This window comes from Tachyglossus aculeatus, chromosome 4, assembly GCF_015852505.1.
Source record: "Tachyglossus aculeatus isolate mTacAcu1 chromosome 4, mTacAcu1.pri, whole genome shotgun sequence".
Taxonomy (NCBI): domain Eukaryota; kingdom Metazoa; phylum Chordata; class Mammalia; order Monotremata; family Tachyglossidae; genus Tachyglossus; species Tachyglossus aculeatus.
The window spans coordinates 36,822,242-36,845,296 of NC_052069.1; the positions used below are offsets into that span (position 1 = coordinate 36,822,242).

Sequence of the window (23,055 nt, forward strand, 5' to 3'; positions counted from 1 at the left end):
ACTCTTAGCACGACAGAAACGCCGATAAAGTACCCACACTTCTAACACCATCCAGAAATATTATCAAATAAATCGTTTCTAGATTTCATTAATGCAGCCCAAACTCCGCTCGTCCCAAGCCCGTGTTCAGGATCAGCTCCATCAAGTAATGATAATGATGACGATGGTATTTGTTAAGCCCTTACTCCGGGCCAAGCACCGTTCTAAGCGCTGGGGGGGATACAGGGTAATCAAGGTTGTCCCACGTGGAGCTCGCAGTCTTAATCCCCATTTTCCAGATGAGGGAACTGAGGCCCGGAGAAGTGAAGTGACTTGCCCAAAGTCACTTCAGCTGACAAGGGGCGGAGCTGGGATTTGAACCCGTGACCTCTGACCCCCAAGCCCGGCCTCTTTCCACTGAGCCACGCAGCAGGAGGGAAGAAGGGAGGATGAGAAGGAGAAGGGGAAAAGGACATAGCTGTATCCAGGAGAGATTGTGGATATTGAAACTTGCAATTTTCCAGTCATTATTCCAGTTTCAATATTTTCCTGGATGGAAAATAATAATAATAAATAATGACTGCATTTGCGAAGCAGCATGGCTCAGCGGAAAGAGCACGGGCTTGGGAGCCAGAGGTCACGGGTTCTAATCCCAGTTCCGCCACTTGTTCTGGACTGTGAGCCCACTGTCTTCTAGACTGTGAGCCCACTGTTGGGTAGGGACCGTCTCTATATGTTGCCAACTTGTACTTCCTAAGCGCTTAGTACACTGCTCTGCACACAGTAAGCACTCAATAAATACGATTGAATGAATGAATGAATGAATCATGGGTTCTAATCCCAGCTCCCCCACTTCATTCAATCGTATTTATTGAGCGCTTACTGTGTGCAGAGCACTGTACTAAGCACTTAAAATAAAAAAAAAACTATGTGCAGAGCACTTAGCTGTGTGACCTTGGGCAAGTCACTTAACTTCTCTGGGCCTCAGTTCCCTCATCTGTAAAATGGGGATTTAGACTGTGAGCCCCTTGTGGGACAACCTGATCACCTTGTATCCTCCCCAGTGCTTAGAATAGTGCTTCGCACTTAGTAAGCCCTTAACAAATGCCATCATTATTAAGCATTTATTATGCACAAGGCACTGTACTTAGTGCTGGAGTAGATACAAGCAAATCGGGTTGGACCCTGTCCCAAGTGGGGCTCACAGTCTCAAATCCCCATTTTACAGATGAGGCAGCTGAGGCCCAGAGAAGTGGACTGGCCCAAGGTCACACCGCAGACAAGCGCTTAGTACAGTGCTAAGCGCTTAGTACAGTGCTCTGCACACAGTAAGCGCTCAATAAATACGATTAATGATGAAGTGGCCGAGCTGGGATAGTATTTCTGGCAGCGTCCGCCTTACGGAAGTAGGAAGTAGGCAATGCCCTGGGTGCCGAAGGGCACGGAAACAGGGCCCTGCTCTGACCCAGATCCCCATTGACATTGGCCATTCGTGCCTTAGGCCCCATAAATGGCCCCGATTCTGGAGTCATCAGAGTCAGAGCGTCTGTCCACGCCGAGAGTCACAAGCATTTCAAGGTCTACAGTCCACCAACTTGTACTTCCCAAGCGCTTAGTACAGTGCTCTGCACACAGTAAGCGCTCAATAAATACGATTGAATGAAGATCCCAGAAACAGATCCCAGATCTGGAAACAGATCCAAGATCCCAGAGAAGCAGCGTGGCTCAGTGGAAAGAGCCCGGACTTTGGAGTCAGAGGTCAGGGGTTCAAATGGGGTGACTTTGGATAAGTCACTTCACTTCTCTGGGCCTCTGTTACCTCATCTATAAAATGGGGATGAAGACTGTGAGCCCCCCGTGGGGCAACCTGATTACCTTGTAACCTCCCCAGCGCTTAGAACAGTGCTTTGCACATAGTAAGCGCTAAATAAATGCCATCAAAAAAGCCCAAAAACACCGGAGCCATACACGTTAGGGTCTTCTGTTCTGTTCTGTTCTCCAGTCCCACTCGGCTCTGATGCCCACAGCTCTATCAGGTAGACGAATTGTCATGAGGGAGAGGTGGGAAACCACTGCAGTACTTTTTTTTGGCGGGGGGTAGTAAGAGAGAAGCAGCGGGGCTCAGTGGAAAGAGCCCGGGCTTTGGAGTCAGAGGTCATGGGTTCAAATCCCGGCTCCGCCCATTGTCAGCTGTGTGACTTTGGGCCAGTCACTTAACTGCTCTGGGCCTCAGTTATCTGTAAAATGGGGATTAAGACTGTAAGCCCCACGTGGGACAACCCGATCACCTTGTAACCTCCCCAGCACTTAGAACAGTGCTTTGCACATAGTAAGCGCTTAATAAATGCCATTATTATCATTATTATTGTAACCTCCCCAGCGCTTAGAACACTGCTTGGCACATAGTAAGAGCTTAATAAATAGCATTATTATTAGTAGTAGTAGTAGTAGTAGTAGTAGTAGTAATAGTAGTAGTAGTAATATTACTAGGTGCTGGGGAAGTACAGAATAACAAAGCGGGACATTCTCTGCCCACCAGCAGCTCATGTTTCAACGGAGGAGGTTACATAAAACTATTCCTCCTGGCCCAACTTTGACAGATTTTTGGTTCAAATTCCTAGCCGAGGATTCACATAGTCTACACAGACTTTTATATTACCAATCAATCAATCATATTTATTGAGCACTTACTGTGTGCAGAGCACTGTACTAAGCCCTTGGGAAGTACAAGTTGGCAACATATAGAGACAGTCCCTACCCAACAGTGGGCTCACAGTCTAAAAGGGGGAGACAGAGAACAAAACCAAACATACTAACAAAGTAAAATAAATAGAATAGATATGTACAAGTAAAATAAATAGAGTAATAAATATATACAAACATATATACAGGCAAAACACACATACTGTGCGCTCTTGATAGCCCATTCTTATTTCCTAAAATTTCTTGAGGAAGCGGAAAGAAGTGGCCCGTGACCCTGACTTTTAGCGTCGTTCATTTAAATCATTGCAGACTTTTTACTTCTTCTTCTTCTTCTAGTTTTCATGAGGTTACGCCGGGTGTCGGGATTTCCCCCAGTACATTTACTGCCTCAGGGGCTATAGATTTGAGGAGTAATGAGTGTAGAAACCCCACCACTTCCCCTCTCGTCTCTAGTCTTGCGTGTCAAGGAGGGGGAAGCTGGAACCCCTTGGTCACGTAATTCCACCCTAAGTAGCAGGCACTCTCTGAGGCAGTCGCAGAGAGGGTTGTTCTAACAGGGTAACGGCCAGGGGTACCTAGAAGGCTCAGCAGGTGCCTTCTCCACATCACCGCATCAATTCAAACAGTAGTAGCTTTATTGGATGATGATGATGATGGCATTTGTTAAGCGCTTACTATGTACAAAGCCCTGTTCTAAGTGCTGGGGAGGATACAAGGTGATCAGATTGTCCCACGCAAGGCTCACACTCTTAATCCCCATTTTATAGATGAGGGATCTGAGGCTCAGAGAAGTGAAGTGACTTGCCCAAGGTCACACAGCTGACAATTGAACCCATGACCTCCGACTCCCAAGGTGATCAGATTGTCCCACGGGGGGCTCACAGTCTTAATCCCCATTTTACAGATGAGGGAACTGAGCCTCCGAGAAGTTAAGTGACTTGCCCAAGGTCGCACAGCTGACAATTGAACCCACGACCTCTGACCCATCATCACATCACATCAGTCGTATTTATTGAGCGCTTACTGTGTGCAGAGCACTGTACTAAGCGCTTGGGAAGTACAAGTTGGCAACATATAGAGACAGTCCCTACCCAACAGTGGGCTCACAGTCTAAAAGGGGGAGACAGAGAACAGAACCAAACATACTAACAAAATAAAATAAATAGGTATGTACAAGTTAAATAAATAAATAAATAATAAGTATGTACAAACATATGTACATATATACAGGTGCTGTGGGGAAGGGAAGGAGGTAAGATGTGGGGGATGGAGAGGGGGACGAGGGGGAGAGGAAGGAAGGGGCTCAGTCTGGGAAGGCCTCCTGAAGGAGGTGAGCTCTCAGTAATCCCCATTTTATAGGTGAGGGAACTGAGGCTCTGAGAAGTTAAGTGACTTGCCCAAGGTCACACAGCTGACAATTGAACCCGTGACCTCTGACTCCTAAACCTGAGCTCTTTCCACTGAGCCACGCTGCCTCTATTAGAAATATTTCTATTTATTCTGATGACTTGACACCTGTCCACGTGTTTTGTTTCGTTGTTCTGTCTCCCCCTTCTAGACTGTGAGCCCGTTGTTGGGCAGGGACCGTCTCTATATGTTGCCGACTTGTCCTTCCCAAGCGCTTAGTACAGTGCTCTGCACACAGTAAGCACTCAGTAAATACAGTTGAATGAATGAGTGAACCACTAAACTTCAGGGCCCGGCGCTAGGCTCTTGGGGAAAAGAACTTCGGCGTTCGAAAAGGGCCCAGCTCCTGCTCTGTAAGAACTGACACACTATTGCTGTGAGCGCAAGCCAGAAAAGGCCGTATAAAAATGGACCTCCGTATTTCACCAGATCTGGAGAAGAGAGTGGAGGTATTTAAACATTTTCGGGTATTGGTAGATTGGTCTGGAAGGAAGTGGAGCTCACCCTCTAGACTGGAAGCACGGTGTGGGCAGAGATTGTGTCCGTTTATTGTTCTGGTGTTCTCTCCCAAGTACTTAGTACACAATAAGCACAAAATAAATACAAATGAATGAATGAATGAATAATAATGATGGCGTTTATTAAACGCTTACTATGTGCAAAGCACTGTTCTAAGCCCTGGGGAGTTTACAAGGTGATCAGGTTGTCCCACGGGGGGTTCACAGTCTTAATCCCCATTTTACAAATGAAGGAACTGAGGCCCAGAGAATAATAATAATAACAATAATGATGGCATTTGTTAAGCACTTAATATGTGCAAAGCACTGTTCTAAGCGCTGGGGAGGTTACAGGGTGATCAGGTTGTCCCACGGGGGGCTCACAGTCTTAATCCCCATTTTACAGATGAAGGAACTGAGGCCCAGAGAATAATAATAATAATAATAATAATAATAATAATAATAGTAATAATAATGGCATTTGTTAAACGCTTAATATGTGCAAAGCACTGTTCTAAGTGCTGGGGAGGTTACAGGGTGATCAGGTTGTCCCACGAGGGGCTCACAGTCTTAATCCCCATTTTACAGATGAGGGAACTGAGGCCCAGAGAAATGAAGTGACTTGCCCAAAGTCACACAGCTGACAGTTGGCGGAGCCGGGATTTGAACCCATGTCCTCTGACGCCAAAGCCTGTGCTCTTTTCCACTGAGCCATGCTGCTTCTCTTGAATGAATGAATAAGTGGAGGGTTGCCACTAATTCCTGTGGCCTTAAAGTATCAAATTATGTATGAGGGAAGGCCACTAGAGAGGCTCGGTCATTAACCAAAGAAGGAAGCCAAGAGAGAAAATCCTATTTTTTTCCTTGGACATTACCTTAGGGCAGAGGGCATTCATTCATTCATTCAGTCATATTTACTGAGCGCTTACTGTGTGCAGAGCAGTGTACTAAGCGCTTGGGAAGTCCAAGTCAGCAACATATAGAGACGGTCCCTACCCAGCAACGGGCTCACAGTCTAGAATGGGGAGACAGACAACAAAACAAAACATGCAGACAAGTGTCAAAATTGTCAGGACACATAGAATTATAGCCATATGCACATCATTAACAAAATAAATAGAATGGTCAATATGTACAAGTAAAATAAATAGAGTAATAAATCTACAAATATATAGAAGTGCTGTGGGGAGGGGAAGGAGGTAGGGTGGCGGGGATGGGGAGGAGGAGAGGAAAAAGGGGGCTCAGTGTGGGAAGGCCTCCTGGAGGAGGTGAGCTCTCAGTAGGGTTTTGAAGGGAGGAAGAGAGCTAGCTTGGCGGGTGTAGGAGTGGATGAGGGAAGAAGGAAGGCTCTCTCTAGGTTCTGGTAAGGCAGCTGACCTCATTCGTTCAATCGTATTTGTTGAGCGCTTACTGTGTGCAGAGCACTGTACTAAGCGCTTGGGAAGTCCAAGTCGGCAACGTATAGAGACGGTCCTTACCCAACAACGGGCTCACAGTCTAGAAGGGGGAGACAGACAACGAAACAGAACACGCGGCAGCTGTTTCTTGTTCCGCTGGTTTGCCCTCCGGCAGGAGCAGGAAGTTGTACGGAGTCCTACCTGTCCTGTTTTCAGGCAGTCAGTCCTCAGACTTGTGGCCCACTTGGTTCCTGAGGAACTGCATCTTAAAGGAAAACACTGTAAGTCAGAACCAATTTTCTTTGAGAAACAATGCTATAAATAGGCGATTGCTTCCTGAACCGAGGCCGACTACCCTATTTTTACCCAAATCACCCAGTTTCCGTTCAGTGCGGATGAGTAATACGGCTACATTAGTCCATTTATTTTGAGTCAGAGAGGTTCCATAAGGTAGCCAACTTTTACATCTTTGAAGTAAAATGGGGCATGCCCACCCTCCCTGGTCACCCCGCCCTCTTTAGATCCCCCACCACCGTCTGATTTTAAAAATGGCCCGCACCGTTAGAGCTAGTGCCACAGAGGAGGAGAGCGTTTAAAAGTTGTGAAGCTGAAACGGTATAAATCTGGAACTGTTGAAAATGCCATTCGTTGCAGTTTGAGATGCTTTAAATCATCAGTGGCTATCTGAGTGCTTACTGGGTGCAGAGCACTGTACTAAGCACTTGGGAGAGTACATCGTAACAGAGTTGGTAGACCTGTTCCCCGCTCACTGCGAGCTTAATCTGAGCAGGGAACGTGCCTGCTAATTTCTCTTGCGTTGTACGCTTCCAAGTGCTTAGAACAGGGCTCTGCACATAGGAAGCGCTCAATAAATACCACTGATCGTTTAACAGTAGTTTTGAATCAGGGACTTACCTGTACGGAATATTACAAATTTGGCCAAGCAGGTTTTAAGCTGAAACCTCAGGGAATCCGTTTGGTTTTACATGGTTCGGGAGGTTTTAGCAATATTAGGGGAAGCCCGTTTTCATAGACTCGTGTTTGTAGGCCGGACCTCAGAATGATATTTAGGCCTTGCATTGTGTCTATCCCTGGGCTTAGAACAATGCTTGATACAAGGTAAGCGCTTAACAAATACCATTTAAAAAAAAAATGAGCACTAGTCATCAAAGACAAATGGCTTCCCAGTGAAGGAGATTCAGAGCTTCCTAAATTTACATAGTTGAATACTTAAAAGCCCTTCTTGCCAGGAAATTCATCATCTGGACAAGCTAACCAAAATTTCTTTTGCTTTAGTTTAAGGCCATCCCTTCATCGTTCCGACCAGACGGTGCCCAGCCACCTCTTCATTACAAGCATAATTACTGCTGCCTTCAGTGTCTGTTTTATTCTCAAGACAAGGACCTAATCAATACTGATATTTGATATTTACTTCCGCCCAGGGCTACAACAAAGCAGTGGACTGGTGGGCATTAGGAGTGTTAATCTATGAAATGGCAGCTGGCTATCCCCCATTCTTTGCAGACCAACCAATTCAAATTTATGAAAAGATTGTTTCTGGAAAGGTGAGTAGGATGCCAAATTTCTTTAAGAATCGTTTCCTTTTTACGGGTTTCTAAGCTAGCAGTAGATCGAAAAGCTCATTCCACGTTACCCTAACCGTATTATCCGCAACGGTGCCGCACTTGTTTCTGGAATTGAAATTTACAAGTATTTCTTGCAGTTTATGAAATGTAAAACTCCTCTGGGTGAATGTTATAGCTTTACAAATGGAAGAGAATGTTTCTGGAAGGAGAAGCAGAAAGGCAGAGTGTGTAAATAAAGCAATAAGACAATCCAGTGTGGGGTTGTTGGGGTTTTTTGAGTCATTTTCATCCATTACTTCAGCCCTAATATCCCTTTTGAAGGAAATAACCTTATCATATAGATGTGATGTATTCTCCTCCAGAGATTGAGGAATTCCCTGAAGCTCACATTACTTCAGAAAAACCTTTACATATGAGACTTCAATTATAACCAGAGTTTTTTTTCCTGCCTTCCTCTTCTGGCTGTCTAATATCTGCACACTTCTTCGCTATTGTGGTAATGTGATTGTTTGCTGAAATCCCAAGATACTGAACTGTCAATCATTGCTTTCACTCCTACTGATATTCTTGGGATCTCTTGGATACCAGGTAATCATGAATGCTCAGCAAGACATGTGAACCATTATGGTAATAGTTCTAGCAAAAGACCAAAATGGGATTGAAAGAGAATGAAGCATACAGAGCAGAGAGCAAGTAACTGTTTTTATATGGAACAATGTTCTGCTGTAGTTTGATGATCTGCAGAAGTGGTTTTATTAAAATGTTAGATGGAGATTTTCAGTTGCAAAGGCCAGGGATTCTCAGTAAAGGCTCCTAAGTTAATTTCTCTTGAATGTGTGCAGATCGTGCACATTGACACTTTTCAATTTTATTTTCATAGATACTTTTTTCATAATATTTTCCTTTTTGCATTTATAACCTTTTCTCTCTCTAACGTTTTTTTTTTGGCGGGGGGGGGCTCATCTTTGCAGTTTCTAATGAGTCAATCAATCAATGGTATTTATTGAGTGCTTACTATATGCAGAGTGCTCTACTAAGTGCTTGGGAAAGAACAATACATAATGAGTTTAGATTGAGTGAAAGTGCAAATTGTGTCTGTCTTGCCTTATTCCAACATTTAGTAGTAGTAATCGTATTAAGCACTCTTACTGTGGGAAAGAACACACAGGTTGTAATAGACATAGACACTATCCCTTAAAGAAGTCACTATCTAGGAGATCCTTTTAACAATTCCCTTAATTCCCAGCTGGCACAACCTTTTGTAACGAGGTTTATGTTGACTTCATATTTTTGAAAAAAAAAAAAAAAAAACAGGAACTTGACAGACATTCATCAGTTGATATTACCATCTATTAGAGGCGGGTCGAAGCTTTTGGTCCCATTTTGCACTGGTGCAAACTGAAACCGTTATTAAATGGCTTACCGGAGTTGTAAGAGTTCGAGTTGGCTCCAGAGGGTATTTGAAATTAATTTCATTTTAAGCAGATTTCTTGTCCTTATTACTTTTTTCACAAGGACAACTCTAACCTTTCTATTTCTCATGTGCACAATTGTTTTGTTGTGTTTTCTTTCCTCGGCAGAAACTGTGTGAATGCCGGACTAAATAGAAGAGCTTATGAAAAGAACGAAAGTGAAAGTCAAGAAAAATTAACAGATAAAAGTGTTGTATATAAGAATTTCAAAAGAGGATATGTGAGGAAACCAGAATGAGTAAGGGTCAAAAACAAAATGAATTAAAATGCAATTAAACTGACTAGAAAGTAGAAAATATCGTTTCCAGTTTTAATAGTTCTAATGAATTTAGAAATTACCGTTGAATCTATTGTCACAGTTTTCCATTTTATTCCTAGTTTCATTTATAAGTTTCAGGCCATTTACAATGCGGAGGATAAGCAGCTCGGAAAGTAAGGTTCACGTGTATGAGTTGGTCTGTGGAACAGGCCCGCATATGTTTGAAAGAGAAAGTTCTCCTGCTAAGCAGGTGTAATTATAGCTAAGCTTCATTGCGAATATTATTTAGTTCTGCTGTAGGAAGTAGATTAAAACCGGCATCCTGTGGTTGCTGAGCTGATCGGTTCCAGGTGTCTATAGCGTAGCGTAGTAGACTCAGCATCCCCTTATCAGAGTCCCATATCGGAGCAGTAGCCGTGCTAAATTTAGTGCGTTGTCTTCTCCACCAATACACCTCAGGACGTCTGTTCACGGCAATTTACAGAAGAAAGGAAAGAGAGAGCTAACAGATTGGGGTCTCCGGTCCCTGACCAGTCAGTTAAGAGGCGGGCAAGATTGGAAGCGTTCAAGGACAGCCATCCTGAAAGTATGGCAGTTGTGGCCTTCGGTTCCCTCAGAGTCCTTAATTGTGGCTCCTCTGTGCCTGTCACAGAGCCCAGGTGTCCATGACTGTTGTTACCATCCATTCATTCATTCAATCAATCGTATTTATTGAGCGCTTACTGTGTGCAGAGCACTGTACTAAGCGCTTGGGAAGTACAAGTTGTCAACCCTTCAGCCCTTCACGTAGGATGCTTCTCTGACCCCGAACTTCTGAAGTATCAGAAGTTAAAAAAAACAGGAGGGGAGTTGCCTCATCGGTAGAAAAAACAGCATCCTACAGCTATAAGTTTGAGACAGGGAGGCAAGAGTGAAGGGGAAGAGTGAAGAGGCTCCCAGACTGAGCCCCTTCCTTCCTCTCCCCCTCGTCCCCCTCTCCATCCCCCCCATCTTACCTCCTTCCCTTCCCTACAGCACCTGTATATATGTATATATGTTTGTACATATTTATTACTCTGTTTATTTACTTATTTATTTTGTTTGTACATATCTATTCTATTTATTTTATTTTGTTAGTATGTTTGGTTTTGTTCTCTGTCTCCCCCTTTTAGACTGTGAGCCCACTGTTGGGTAGGGACTGTCTCTATATGTTGCCAATTTGTACTTCCCAAGCGCTTAGTACAGTGCTCTGCACATAGTAAGCACTCAATAAATACGATTGATGATGATGATGAAGAGGAGTTCTCATAGGCAGCCAGACAAAGGGAGGCCAGGGAAATGGAAAAACGACTCTGCGATGGGTGGTGACATTGTTGACTTGAATCCTAACGGTAGAGAAGCAGGTTGTTTAGTGGGAAGAGCATGAGAATCAATCCATCCATCAATCATTGGTATTTTTGTTGAGTAATAAATGCAAGAAGCCCAAGGCTCTAGTCTCTGGGACTAGAGCTTGGTTTGGGCCCATGAGCATGTTGCTTAACCTTTATATGCCTCAGTTTCTTCCTCTGTAAAATGAGGATAAGATCCTCGCTCTCCTTATCTCCTAGATTGTGCGCCCCATGCAGAACAAGGACTTTGATCAGATTATCTTGTATCTGCCCCAGGCCTTAGCACAGTGCTTTGTTGCATAGTGAGCACTTAATAAAGTCCATGTCGAAAGCTGATAGTCTTGGTAAGATAATTCCCCTTTTCAGATGCAGAAATTGCACATTAGGTCAGTTGGGATTTTCTGCAGCCTCTGTGTGTGGGGGGCGGGGAATCTGTTTGGTCTTAATGGCAGGATGAAGTTAAAAATGTCAGATACTCTTCATATAGTGTTATGGTTCAGGTTTAGAAACCCAGCTGTCAGACATGTTCATGGCTCTAACTCCCTTTCTCCCTTCCCCCCATGCATATGTTGTGCTTCCCAAAATAGTCCTTATGTTTTCTGCCTTATTGCCATATATGTCAAGAGTCAGTTATGGTTACCACAGCAACTCACTCTGGCTGCATGACACATAAAAATACCAAAGTCAATGCCATATTCAGAAATGTTGCATATAGATAAGGTGGCCGGTTTACGGTTGCCATGGGGACCGTGATTTTTCTACCTTTTTTAAAAAATCTATTTCAGAGCTGATAAAATTAGTATTATTTAACTTGTTCGTGTGCTCCAGCACTGTACTTTGCTTGCCACCCACCAGAAAACAGACGTTTAAAATGGAATTGTATACATGGCTGGTTGAAAAAGGAGAATCCTAGAGGATTTCCTACATACAAGATGGCAACTAGTTAGGAGAAAGAATATATAGATATGGTTAAAACGGGTAGGAATTTAGTTCACTAACTCATATAAGAAAGTAAATGATTATGTGCTTCAAGAGTAGCTGGATACCTGATCAGTGGAGATCTAAATCGTTGGCCTTCTGTTGTGACGTTTTTTTGTTTTGCGGAATTCTTGAAAATAGAGACGATAGTAGAATTTTATTCCAGCCTTCGAAATAGGTACTCTTCTCTGCATAGGGTGAGTAAAAACTAAACTTGGCTCCATTACTTTTAGTTCTCAGTGTTCCGAGATGAGGGTGGACAAACTGATAAAAGAAAAAAAGTTGTTATTGTATGTGTTAAGCACTCACTATGTGTCAAGGACTGTTCTGACTGTTAGAATAGATACAAGCTAATCAGGTCAGAATACAGCCCCCATCTCACCTGGGGCTCAAAGTGTAAGTATCAGGGAGACCAGGCATTGAATCCCCATTTTACAGAAGAGGAAACTGAGGCATAGAGGAGGTGAGTGACTTGGCCAAGGTCACCCAGCAGGCAAGTGGCAGAACCGGGTTTAAAACCCAGGTCCTCCGACTCCTAAGTCTGTGCTCTTCCCACTAGGCTCCAAAAAAGTGCTTATTTATAAAAAAATGTCCTCAGTCCCTGTGCATTATGAAGATTTTTTATTGCTGTAATATGAAAATCGTGGTGGAGCTGTGTGTGTCTGTGAACGTGCGCGTGCATACGGACATTGCATAAACTACTTATGCTGAAGCAGGGAATGCAAGTTAGGGATTTTTTTTCCCATGTGGTAACCACTACACGTGTGAAAAAAAACTGCACTTCTGTGTTCAAGTTCATGTAAGCTAAACTCCACGTATCATTTGAATCTAATGAGGGATGCTTTATGACTCACACAGAATCTGCAAAATTCAAAGTACTTGACCAATATTAATATAAAACAAGATTAGGCTTTTTGTCTTTTGGAAATAGAGTAGAAACATTTTTGATTTGGCTGATGGTTCATGATGAATCCCATTCAGACCGGGATTCTCACCCAGGTTTGTGAACTTCTAATTCAGTTCTCTGTTCCCTAATGCTCTTCTTGTTAAATCCAACTTTAGGTGAGTTATTTGGGCTGTTTACATCTCAAGGTACTTGATGTTCCAGTGATAAGGAGGTGATAATTTGGTGATTTTGAGCTCTGCCACATGTCTGCCGTGTGACCTTGGGCAAGTCACTTAACTTCTCTGTGCCTCAGTTCCCTCATCTGTAAAATGGGGATTAAGACTGTGAGCCCCAAGTGGGACAACCTGATCACCTTGTATCCCCCCAGCACTTAGAGCAGTGCCTTGCACATAGTATATATGTATATATGTTTGTACATATTTATATATGTACATATTTTATATGTTTGTACATATTTATTACTTTATTCATTTATTTATTTATTTTACCTGTACATATCTATTCTATTTATTTTATTTTGTTGTATGTTTGGTTTTGTTCTCTGTCTCCCCCTTTTAGACTGTGAGCCCACGGTTGGGTAGGGACTGTCTCTATATGTTGCCAACTTGTACTTCCCAAGCGCTTAGTACAGTGCTCTGCACACAGTAAGCGCTCAATAAGTATGATTGATTGATTGATTGATAGTAAGTGCTTAACAAATGCCATCATCATCATTATTATTATTATTATTATTATTATTATTATGAAACTATCTCATCCAATGCGTTAGGTGGTGTATTAGTGACTGGAAAAAGGTTTGCATCTTCTAATGGATTTTTCCCTTAATCTCCCTTATAGGATTAATCCATTATATGGGCGGGATTATTGTTATTAATAATAATAATAGTATTTGTTAAGCGCTTATGTGCCAAGCACTGTTCTAAGCGCTGGGGTAGATGCAAGGTAAGTTATCCCACATGGGGCTCACAGTCTTAATTCCCATTTTACAGATGAGGGAACTGAGGCCCAGAGAAGTGAAGTGACTTGCCCAAGGTCAAACAGCAGACAAGTGGCGGAGCGGCATTAGAACCCAGGATCTTCTGACTCCAAAGCCCATGTTCTACCTTCTACGCCATGCTATTGTTGTTTCCACGTAGAGTGATGAGTAATTGAGGTGGAAATCAAGAGGAGTTTCTTGTCTACATGTCTGTGGTCATATGCAGTACCATCATCATCAATCGTATTTATTGAGCGCTTACTGTGTGCAGAGCACTGTACTAAGCGCTTGGGAAGTACAAGTTGGCAACATAGAGAGACAGTCCCTACCCAACAGTGGGCTCACAGTCTAAAAAGACATGAATCCAGTCAAATTTTTGGGGGGAGAAAATATATCAGCCTGGCCTAGTGGAAAGAGTCAGAGGACCCGGATTCTAAGCCCGGCTCTGCCACTGGTCTGTGTTATCACCTGGGGCAAGTCACTTAACTTCTCTGTGCCTCAGTTTCCCCATCTGTAAAACGGGGATTAAGTCTGTGACCCCTGTGTGGGACAAGGACCGTGGCCAACCCAATTATCTTGTATCTTCCCCAGCGCTAGGCTAGGCAACACTGTTTCTAGATGGTCAAAAGCCGGCACTGAGAGGGGCAGGGAGGCCAACTCAAAAAACTGGAAGGAACTGCTCCCCGCACACCCTCCCCACTCCTTCCGTTGTCATATCTGCTCTCTGATACTATTGTTCGATGTAATTTCCCGTTGCCTAATAAGAAACCAGTCAACCATTGTCCAGGTACTTTCTCCCTCGTTTCCCCGCTCTTTTCATCTCGCAGGCATAAACACTACCCGTAGCTCTCCGGAATAATTCTGCTCCCGTGAGTGTAAAAAGTGCATTTTCCTCTTAAGTGCCCCCTTGGAGAACTCAGTTGCAGTTCAATTTTAGCACCACAGTTCAGCTCAAATATATACCCTGCTGTTTACCTCAGGTTGAACAGTAAGACCCACCCAAATTCATTAGAAAATTGAAATGGATGCTTAATAATAAAGCATCTAAGAAAAACTGCCAGGACGCATAAGAAGGCATTGTTACGATTTAGGAAGTTTACCTTAGCTGAAGTAAATGTTATCAGAAATAACTTCTTCGCACCAATAGGACCATAGGCGTAGCACAGTTGTTGGGTTTTTTTGTTTTTGTGGTTGGGGTTTTGGGGGTTTTTTTTAAGTGAAAGTTTTCAGATGAAGCAGTATATTTCCACTGAGCAGCGTGGCTCAGTGGAAAGAGCACGGGCTTTAGAGTCAGAGGTCATGGGTTCGAATCCCAGCTCCCCCACATGTCTGCTGTGTGACCTTGGGCAAGTCACTTAACTTCTCTGAGCCTCAGTTACCTCATCTGTAAAATGGGGATTAAGACTGTGAACCCCACATGGGACAACCTGATCACTTTGTATCCCCCCCAGCGCTTAGAACAGTGCTTTGCACATAGTAAGTGCTTAACAAATGCCAACATTATTATTATTATTATCATTTCTAAGTCTGTATGAAATTTCCGTTCAGACCCTATGAAGGGGATCCATTTAGAGATGTATTCAAGGATGGTGCTTTTATATTGGATGTCAGAAAAATCATATTATTTTAGCAGGAAATAAAGTATATAGAGGCAGCATACGTGGGCAAGGATTGTGTCGGTTTATTGTTGTATTGTACTCTCCCAAGCGCTTAGTGCGTTGCTCTGCACACAGTAAGCACTCAATAAATATCACTGACTGACTGATGGGTACCAGTTTTGAAGCAGACTGGCAAATGTTCTGTTTAGTTCCTCTGCCATGCTGTTTGCGACACTTCACACTAGCTTTCGTCCGATGGCACTTGGGGCAAGTGAACCATTTCTTCTCAAAGCCATATATTTTGTTTTGTCTAATGAAATAAAATTGCAAATTGTGCAGTAAATGCATTTTAAATGGCTCAGCAAAGCTAGTACAAACAGAGCAGTTTTAAATTTCAATTCCAACTCCATTTTTGTTCCTCCAGAAATTAATTTGCCCATATCATTCCTTAATTAAAGTCCATTCTAGCAACTCCTCGAAAGAAAATTATCCTTTTGAATGTGAGAAATAATGTTAGTGGTCTTTGGGGGATCAGTGTGACCATATAAGTAAGCACAGAAAAGCGTTTACGTCCTTTGAAGAGCGCCTTAATTCTTGGTGCCCATTTGAGTGCGATTGTATTATACTGGCGAATGAATACATTTTGATTAGTCTGCAGGAGAATGAAAGCAGCATTACTCATTTATTAGATCTACCCTGCAGAGAATTAAAAGGAAAGAAAATTATGATTTTGTAATGCAGCGGATGAATTTGGGGGGGAAAGATATGCATAGTAAGGTGCCTCAAATCTACTAGCTTTGGAAATTTGTGTTCATCACAAGCACTCAATAAATATGATTGAGTGCTTGCTATGAACTTAGTTACTAAGAACTTAAGAAAGTGTGGTTCAACAGTTGGTACACACATTCCCCAACCACAACGAATAACCTATGATTTTCCAGCAGTGTGGTCTTAGTGAAAAGAGCCCAGGATTAGGAGTCAGAGGACCTGGGTTCTGCTACCTTAGAACAGTGCTTTGCACATAGTAAGCGCTTAATAAATGCCATCATTATTATTATTACTACCAACTCCACCATTTGGCTGCCGTGTGACCTTGGACAGGACACTTAACTTCTCTGTGCCTTGATTTCCTCACCTGTAAAATGGAATTAAGTACCCGATTTCCCCCGTGAGCCCCATCTGGAATGGGCACTGTGTCCGAACTGATTTTCTAGTATCGACCGTGGTGCTTGGCACATAGTGAGCAGATGTTGCTATTATTGCTGTTATCATCATTATCAATTGTTTCTGTCAAACTGGACTGCGATTCGGGCACGTTTCTCAGACCAAGTCGGTACTTGCCGGTGGTACGAGATTCATTCAGTCGTATTTATTGAGCGCTTACTGTGTGCAGAGCACTGTACTAAGCGCTTGGGAAGTACAAGTCGGCAACATATGGAGATGGTCCCTACCCAACAATGGGCTCACAGTCTAGAAGATAATAATAATAATAATAATAATAATAATAATAATGGCATTTATTAAGCACTTACTATGTGCAAAGCACTGTTCTAAGTGCTGGGGAGGTTACAAGGTGATCAGGTTGTCCCATGGGGGGCTCACAGTCTTCATTCCCATTTTACAAATGAGGGAACTGAGGCACAGAGAAGCTAAGTGACTTGCCCAAAGTCACACAGCTGACAAGTGGTGGAGCTGGGATTTGAACCCATGACCTCTGACTCCAAAGCCGGGGCTCTTTTCACTGAGCCATGCTGCTTCTCAAGAAGCAGCAGAAGATGTTAAGCAGTGTCACACTATTACTGACCAGGGCTTCGTCCACCATCATCATCATCATCAGTGGTATTTACTGAGCGCTTTCTATGTGCAGAGCACTGTACTAGGCACTTGGGAGAGTACAACAGAGTTAGCTGATACGTTGCCTGCCCACAGGGAGCTTACAGTCTGATATGCGGTCAGTGGCAACCAAGGACACTTAATTGCCCTCCTTGACATCCATCCCTAACTCAACCCATCGTTGTCCCTTTATCCAAATTCATTCATTCATTCATTCAATCTTATTTATTGAGCGCTTACTGTGTGCAGAGCTTGGGAAATACAAGTTGGCAACATCTAGAGACGGTCCCTACCCACCAGCGGGCTCACAGTCTAGAAGGGGGAGACAGACAACAAAACAAAACATGTGAACAGGTGTCAAGTCATCAGAATAAATAGAAGTAAAGGTAGATGCACATCCTTAACAAAATAAAATAAATCATAGTAAATATGTACAAGTAAAATAGAGTAATAAATCTGTACAAACATATATACAGGTGCTGTGGGGAGGGGAAGGAGGTAGGGCTGGGGGGGTGGGGAGGGGGAGAGGAAGGAGGGGGCTCAGTCTGGGAAGGCCTCCTGGAGGAGGTGAGCTCTCAGTAGGGCCTTGAAGGGAGGAAGAGAGCTAGCTTGGCGGATGGGCAGAGGGAGGGCATTCCAGGCCAAGGGGAGGACGTGGGCCGGGGGTCGACCGCGGGACAGGCGAGAACAAGGGCTAACGGTGAGGAAATTAGCGGCGGAGGAGCGGAGGGTGCGGGCTGGGCTGGAGAAGGAGACAAGGGAGGTGAGGTAGGAGGGGGCCAGGGGATGGACAGCCTGGAAGCCCAGGGTGAGGAGTTTCTGCCTGATGCGCAGATTGATCGGTAGCCACTGGAGATTTTTGAGGAGGGGAGTAACATGCCCAGAGCATTTCTGGACAAAGATAATCGGGCAGCAGAGTGAAGTGTAGACTGAAGCAGGGAGAGACAGGTTAGCTCATCTGTAAAATAGGGATTAAGACTGTGAGCATCAAGTAAGACAGGGACTGTGTCCAACCTGTTGGGAAGTAGCATGGCCTTGTGGCAAGAGCACTCCTGGGAGTCAGGATGTGGTTTCTGGCTCTGCCACTTGTCTGCTGTGTGACCTTGGATAAGTCAGTTCACTGCTCTGTGCCTCAGTTACCTCAACTGTAAATATCATTAAAAAAAGCCACCCACAGCACTTATATGCGTATCCCTATACTCTGCCATTTCCCCTATATATGGACAGGGACAGTGTCTACCAACTCAAAGTGTTCAGTATGGTGTTGTACACACAGTACATGCTCAATAAATGCCATCGATTGATTGAATGGAGATCCCAAAGTTCTGGTGGTAGATTTTGGGAACAGTCGTGGTTTTATAGACCTCATTTATGTCCTCTTGGCTGAAAAGTCCTAATGTTTTCAGTCTACTCTCCATTCCTCCCCAGATTGCTTTCGGACTCTTGTTTAGCCCTCTGATGTGCTCACCAGAATTCCTTGCCTCGTTGTTGGTGTGGTTGTATTATAATGAGGCACGGCCTAATGGGACGGCCACGCATCTGGGGGTCAGAGGATCTAAATTTTAATCCCAGCTCTGCTGTGTGACTTTGAGCCAGTCACTGAATTTCTCTACGCCTTAGTTTTCTCATCTGTAAAATGGAATTTCCGTGCCTGATCTCCCTCCTACTTAGACTTGAACCCCATGTGGGATTAACTTGTGTCTACTCCAGTGCTTAGAACAGTGTTTGATAGATACATAGTAAGTGCCATAAAAATAATAACTTAATAATAATAATATTGGGATTTGGGTTTCAGCGCTTAGAACAGTGCTTTGCACATAGTAAGCACTTAACAAATACCATCATTATTATAATTATTATTATTATTTGTTAAGCGCTTACTAGGTGCAAAGCACGGTTCTAAGCGCTGGGGAGGATACAAGGTGATCAGATTGTCCCAAGCGGGGCTCGCAGTCTTCATCCCCAACTTAGTGGTAAAATAATGCCTTTTTGCTTTTTCCACCCTTCTGATGATGCCCGTCTTCAATGGAAAGAGCCTGGCCTTTGGAGCCAGAGGTCATGGGTTCAAATCCCAGCTCCATCAGTTGTCAGCTGTGTGACTTTGGGCAAGTCACTTCTCTTCTCTGGGCCTCAGTTCCCTCATCTGTCAAATGGGGATGAAGACTGTGAGCCCCCCGTGGGACAACCTGATCACATTGTAACCTCCCCAGTGCTGAGAATAGTTCTTTGCACATAGTAAGTGCTTAATAAATGTCATTATTATTATTATCATAAGAACAATCTTAACCAGTAATTTAAGGAAACAGTCGATAAGATTTCTTTCATGAATCCTAACTAGTTGTATGGAGCCCATCATCTTTTAGTTGTAATTAGGATTATTTTTGTCCTAGATGACCTAGCGCTTGCTCATATTGAAGCTTCTCTGTCTCTTTACTGCCCATTCATCATTCAGACGTCTTCAATCAGTCAGGTAATCAGTGGTATTTATTACACGCACAATGTGTGCAGAGCACTGTACCATGTACTTGGGACAGTACAGCATAACAGAGTCGTTCCCTGCCCACCGTGGTCAACTTCAGTCCGTATGACACTTCACCACCTCGAAGAGTATGGGGTCATTTGTGAAACTGAAGGCTTCATTATGCATTTCCTCGTCCGGATCATTTGTGAAATAGTTAAGTCAAATCAGCACTGATCCATCACCCTACACCTGGCCCAGGGCCCCACCTGTTATTTCTTGTACTTTAGTCGGTTTGCTACCCAGGTCTGAACATTTTCAACCACAAAATTATGCAGTTTATAAAAGGCATTTGGGCTTAAGAGCCTTGACAGAAGGTTTTGGAAAATCTAAATATATGATAGCCACCAGTTTCCCTCGATCCACAGTGACTCCCTTCCCTTCTAGACTGTGAGCCCTCTGTTGGGTAGGGACCGTCTCTATATGCTGCCAACTTGTACTTCCCAAGTGCTTAGTACAGTGCTCTGCACACAGTAAGTGCTCAATAAATACGATTGAATGAATGAATGAATGACTCCTTCATAGAACTGTAGTAATAATAATAATAGTAATTACAGCATTTGTTAAGCACTTACTATGTGCCAAGCACTGTACTAAGCGCTGAGGTGGATACAAGCAAGTCAGGTTGGACACAGCCCCTGTCCCGCCTGGGGCTCACAGTCTGGATCCCCATTTTACAGATGAGGTAACTGAGGCACAGAGAAGTGAAGTCCTCTAAACTGTGAGCTTGTTGTGGGCAGGGAATGTCACTGTTTATTGTTGTATTGTACTTTCCTAAGCACTTAGTACAGTGCTTTGCACAAAGTAAGCGTTTAATAAATACGATTGAATGACTGAAGTGACTTACCCAAGGTCATACAGCAGACAGGTGGCGGAGCCGGGATTAGAACCCATGACCTTCCGACCCCCAGGCACGTGTTCTGTCCAGTATGCCATGCTGCTTCTCGGTGGCACATATTTTCCCCTTAGAAAAACCATATTGTCAGAGATTGGAGGAAGGAGGAGGAGGACAAATAGGGAAGAAGGACTTTTCTTCAGCCCGCCCTCCTCCTCCTCCTCCTCCTCTTCCTTCCTTCCTCCTTCCTTCTTCCTTCTTCTTCTTCCTCCTTCTTCCTCTTCCTTCCTTTTCCTTCTCCTTCCTCCTCCTTCCATCTTCCTTCTTCTTCTTCCTCCTCCTTCCTCCTTCTTCCTTCTTCTTCTTCCTTCTTCTCCCAGGCCCAGATTCACAGCCACCCGGTCTTATTTCACAAATCCCAGAATGGAAGGTGACCGAACCCCAAGGCAGACCCTAAAGGCCCACGGATCCAGTTCGGACCGTGGTCAAGCCAGACATCGGGATCTCATTCACCCAGTTTAGTGGATTCAGTTCAGCCCCGGGGGATTCGAGTGAGGAAAGGTCAAGGTGGAAGCGGGAAAGAACGGAGAGCGAATTCGGTGTCCTCGGTTTGTATCCTGTCAGAAACTGACAAGGGGAAGTTGGAGTCAAAAAAATAGAGACGAACCATTTAAATACCAGCCGAAGTAGGAACTCAGTAGGTACGTGGACTGCTAAGAGCAAGAACTAAGTCTTCGGGCCCACACGGGAACCAAATATAGGAACAGCGCTGAGGGAGTGCCGATCCAGAGAGTGTGGATTGAGCAGGATTGATCCAACAACTTTCCCTCTGTGGAAGGGGCCCTTATACGTAGCCAAAGCAGAATGGTCCATTAGACAGATTGACTCAGAACCACTGTGATTTAGGTTTTCTTGTCCTCGAGGTCTGGATCCTTACAGATTGTCTTTCACTATCCCGTCTCCGACTCAATCAGTAAAAGGATGGCTGCTTCTTTCTGTGGGTAGCAATCACAGGGACTCAGAGCTTGACAGACATTTTGAAGCAGGCAAAAAATGTAAAATCAGCAATTCTCACTTGGAAATCCCGAGTACCTAAGGGAGACTCTTAAACCGAACAAATGGATTCTGCTCTTATCTGTCTCTTGAAATACCTGAATTTTTCTTACCCGTTTCATAATGAGAATTTTGGCATATGGTGCCACCTGCATTTTTCAATCAATCAATCAATCAATCGTATTTATTGAGCGCTTACTGTGTGCAGAGCACTGTACTAAGCACTTGGGAAGTACAGGTTGGCAACATATAGTGACGGTCCCTACCCAACAGTGGGCTCACAGTCTAGGAGGGGGAGACAGAGAACAAAACAAAACATGTTAACAAAATAAAATAAATAGAATAGATATGTACAAGTAAAATAAATGAATAGAGTAATAAATACATACAAAGATATATACATATATACAGGTGCTGTGGGGAAGGGAAGGAGGTAAGGCGGGGGGGTGGAGTTAATGCAGTGGTTCCCAGGCTTTTTCTGGTGGTGCACTAATAGTACAGTGCTCTGCACACAGTAAGCGCTCAATAAATACGATTGAATGAATAATAATTGTGGTATTTGTTAAGCACTTACTATGTGCCGAGCACTGTACTAAGCTCTGGGACGGATGCACGCAAATCAGGTTGAACACGGTCCCTCTCTCACATGGGGCTCACAGTCTGAATCCCCATTTTACAGATGAAGTAACCGAGGCCTAGAGAAGTGACTTGCCCAAGGTCACACAGCAGATACGTGGCGGAGACAGGATTAGAACCCACGACTCCTAGGCCTGTGCTCTATCCACTTTGCTGTGCTGCTTCACTATCATTAGGGAGTCCTCAAGTATCTCATCTAATCCTTTGTAGTTTTTGTCATTTTTCGTATTTGAAATTAGGCTACTGAAAACTGGTTTGATTTGAAAGGATCAAGGCAAATAGGGACTTTGAAAAATTCATTCTTCCTGTATTTTTTTTTCCTGAAGACACTCGTGATCAAGCAGTTGTGGATATTTATTGAGCGCCTCCAGACTGCACTGAGCACTTGGGAGAGTACAGCAGAAGCAAGACAAAAGTTCCCTGCCCTCAGGACTCCTGGAGGGAGGAGGGAATTTAAGAGAGGCTTTGATGAGAATTTGGAGGGAGAGCTCAAAGTCCAAGAAACAGGATGAGTGAGGGCTCAGAGGCAGGAGGGTTGAGCGAGGTTCAGTTAGATGAGTTTAGGAGGAGTGAAAAGTGTCACCCTTGAGTAGGGAGTCTAGAGGGCTGATATGTAGGATCTTTCAATTAGTGGTATTGAGGGCTTACTATTCATTCATTCAGTCATATTGAGCACTCACTGTGTGCAGAGCACTGTACTAAGCACTTGGGAAGTACAAGTCGGCAACATATTCATTCATTCAATCATATTTATTGAGCGCTTACCAAGTGCAGAGCACTGTATTAAGCGCTTGGGAAGTACAAGTCGGCAACATCTAGAGACGGTCCCTACCCAACAGCGGGCTCCCAGTCTAGAAGGGGGAGACAGACAACGAAACAAAACAAGAAGACAGGTGTCAATACTATTAGAAGAAATAGAATTATAGCTATATACACATCATTAATAAAATAAATATAGTAAGTACAAATAAAATAAGAGTAACAAATATGTAGAAATATATACAAGTGCTGTGGGTAGGGGAAGAGGGTAGGGCGGGGGGAGGGGAGGAAATAG

General features: G+C 43.8%; 1 protein-coding gene across 5 annotated transcripts in view; it reads left to right on the forward strand.

Annotated features, from left to right (window-relative positions):
* Positions 1-23,055, forward strand: part of PRKACB (protein kinase cAMP-activated catalytic subunit beta) — a 221,431-nt gene that overhangs the window by 180,067 nt on the left and 18,309 nt on the right. For 4 of the 5 annotated variants that reach the window (XM_038746029.1, XM_038746028.1, XM_038746030.1 and 1 more), the window contains exon 8: positions 7,426-7,548. In XM_038746029.1, the coding sequence (XP_038601957.1) occupies positions 7,426-7,548 (123 nt within the window). Of the gene's footprint in view, positions 1-7,425; positions 7,549-9,149; positions 9,325-23,055 lie in introns of those variants that run through there. The other variant, XM_038746033.1, reaches the window with a different exon arrangement.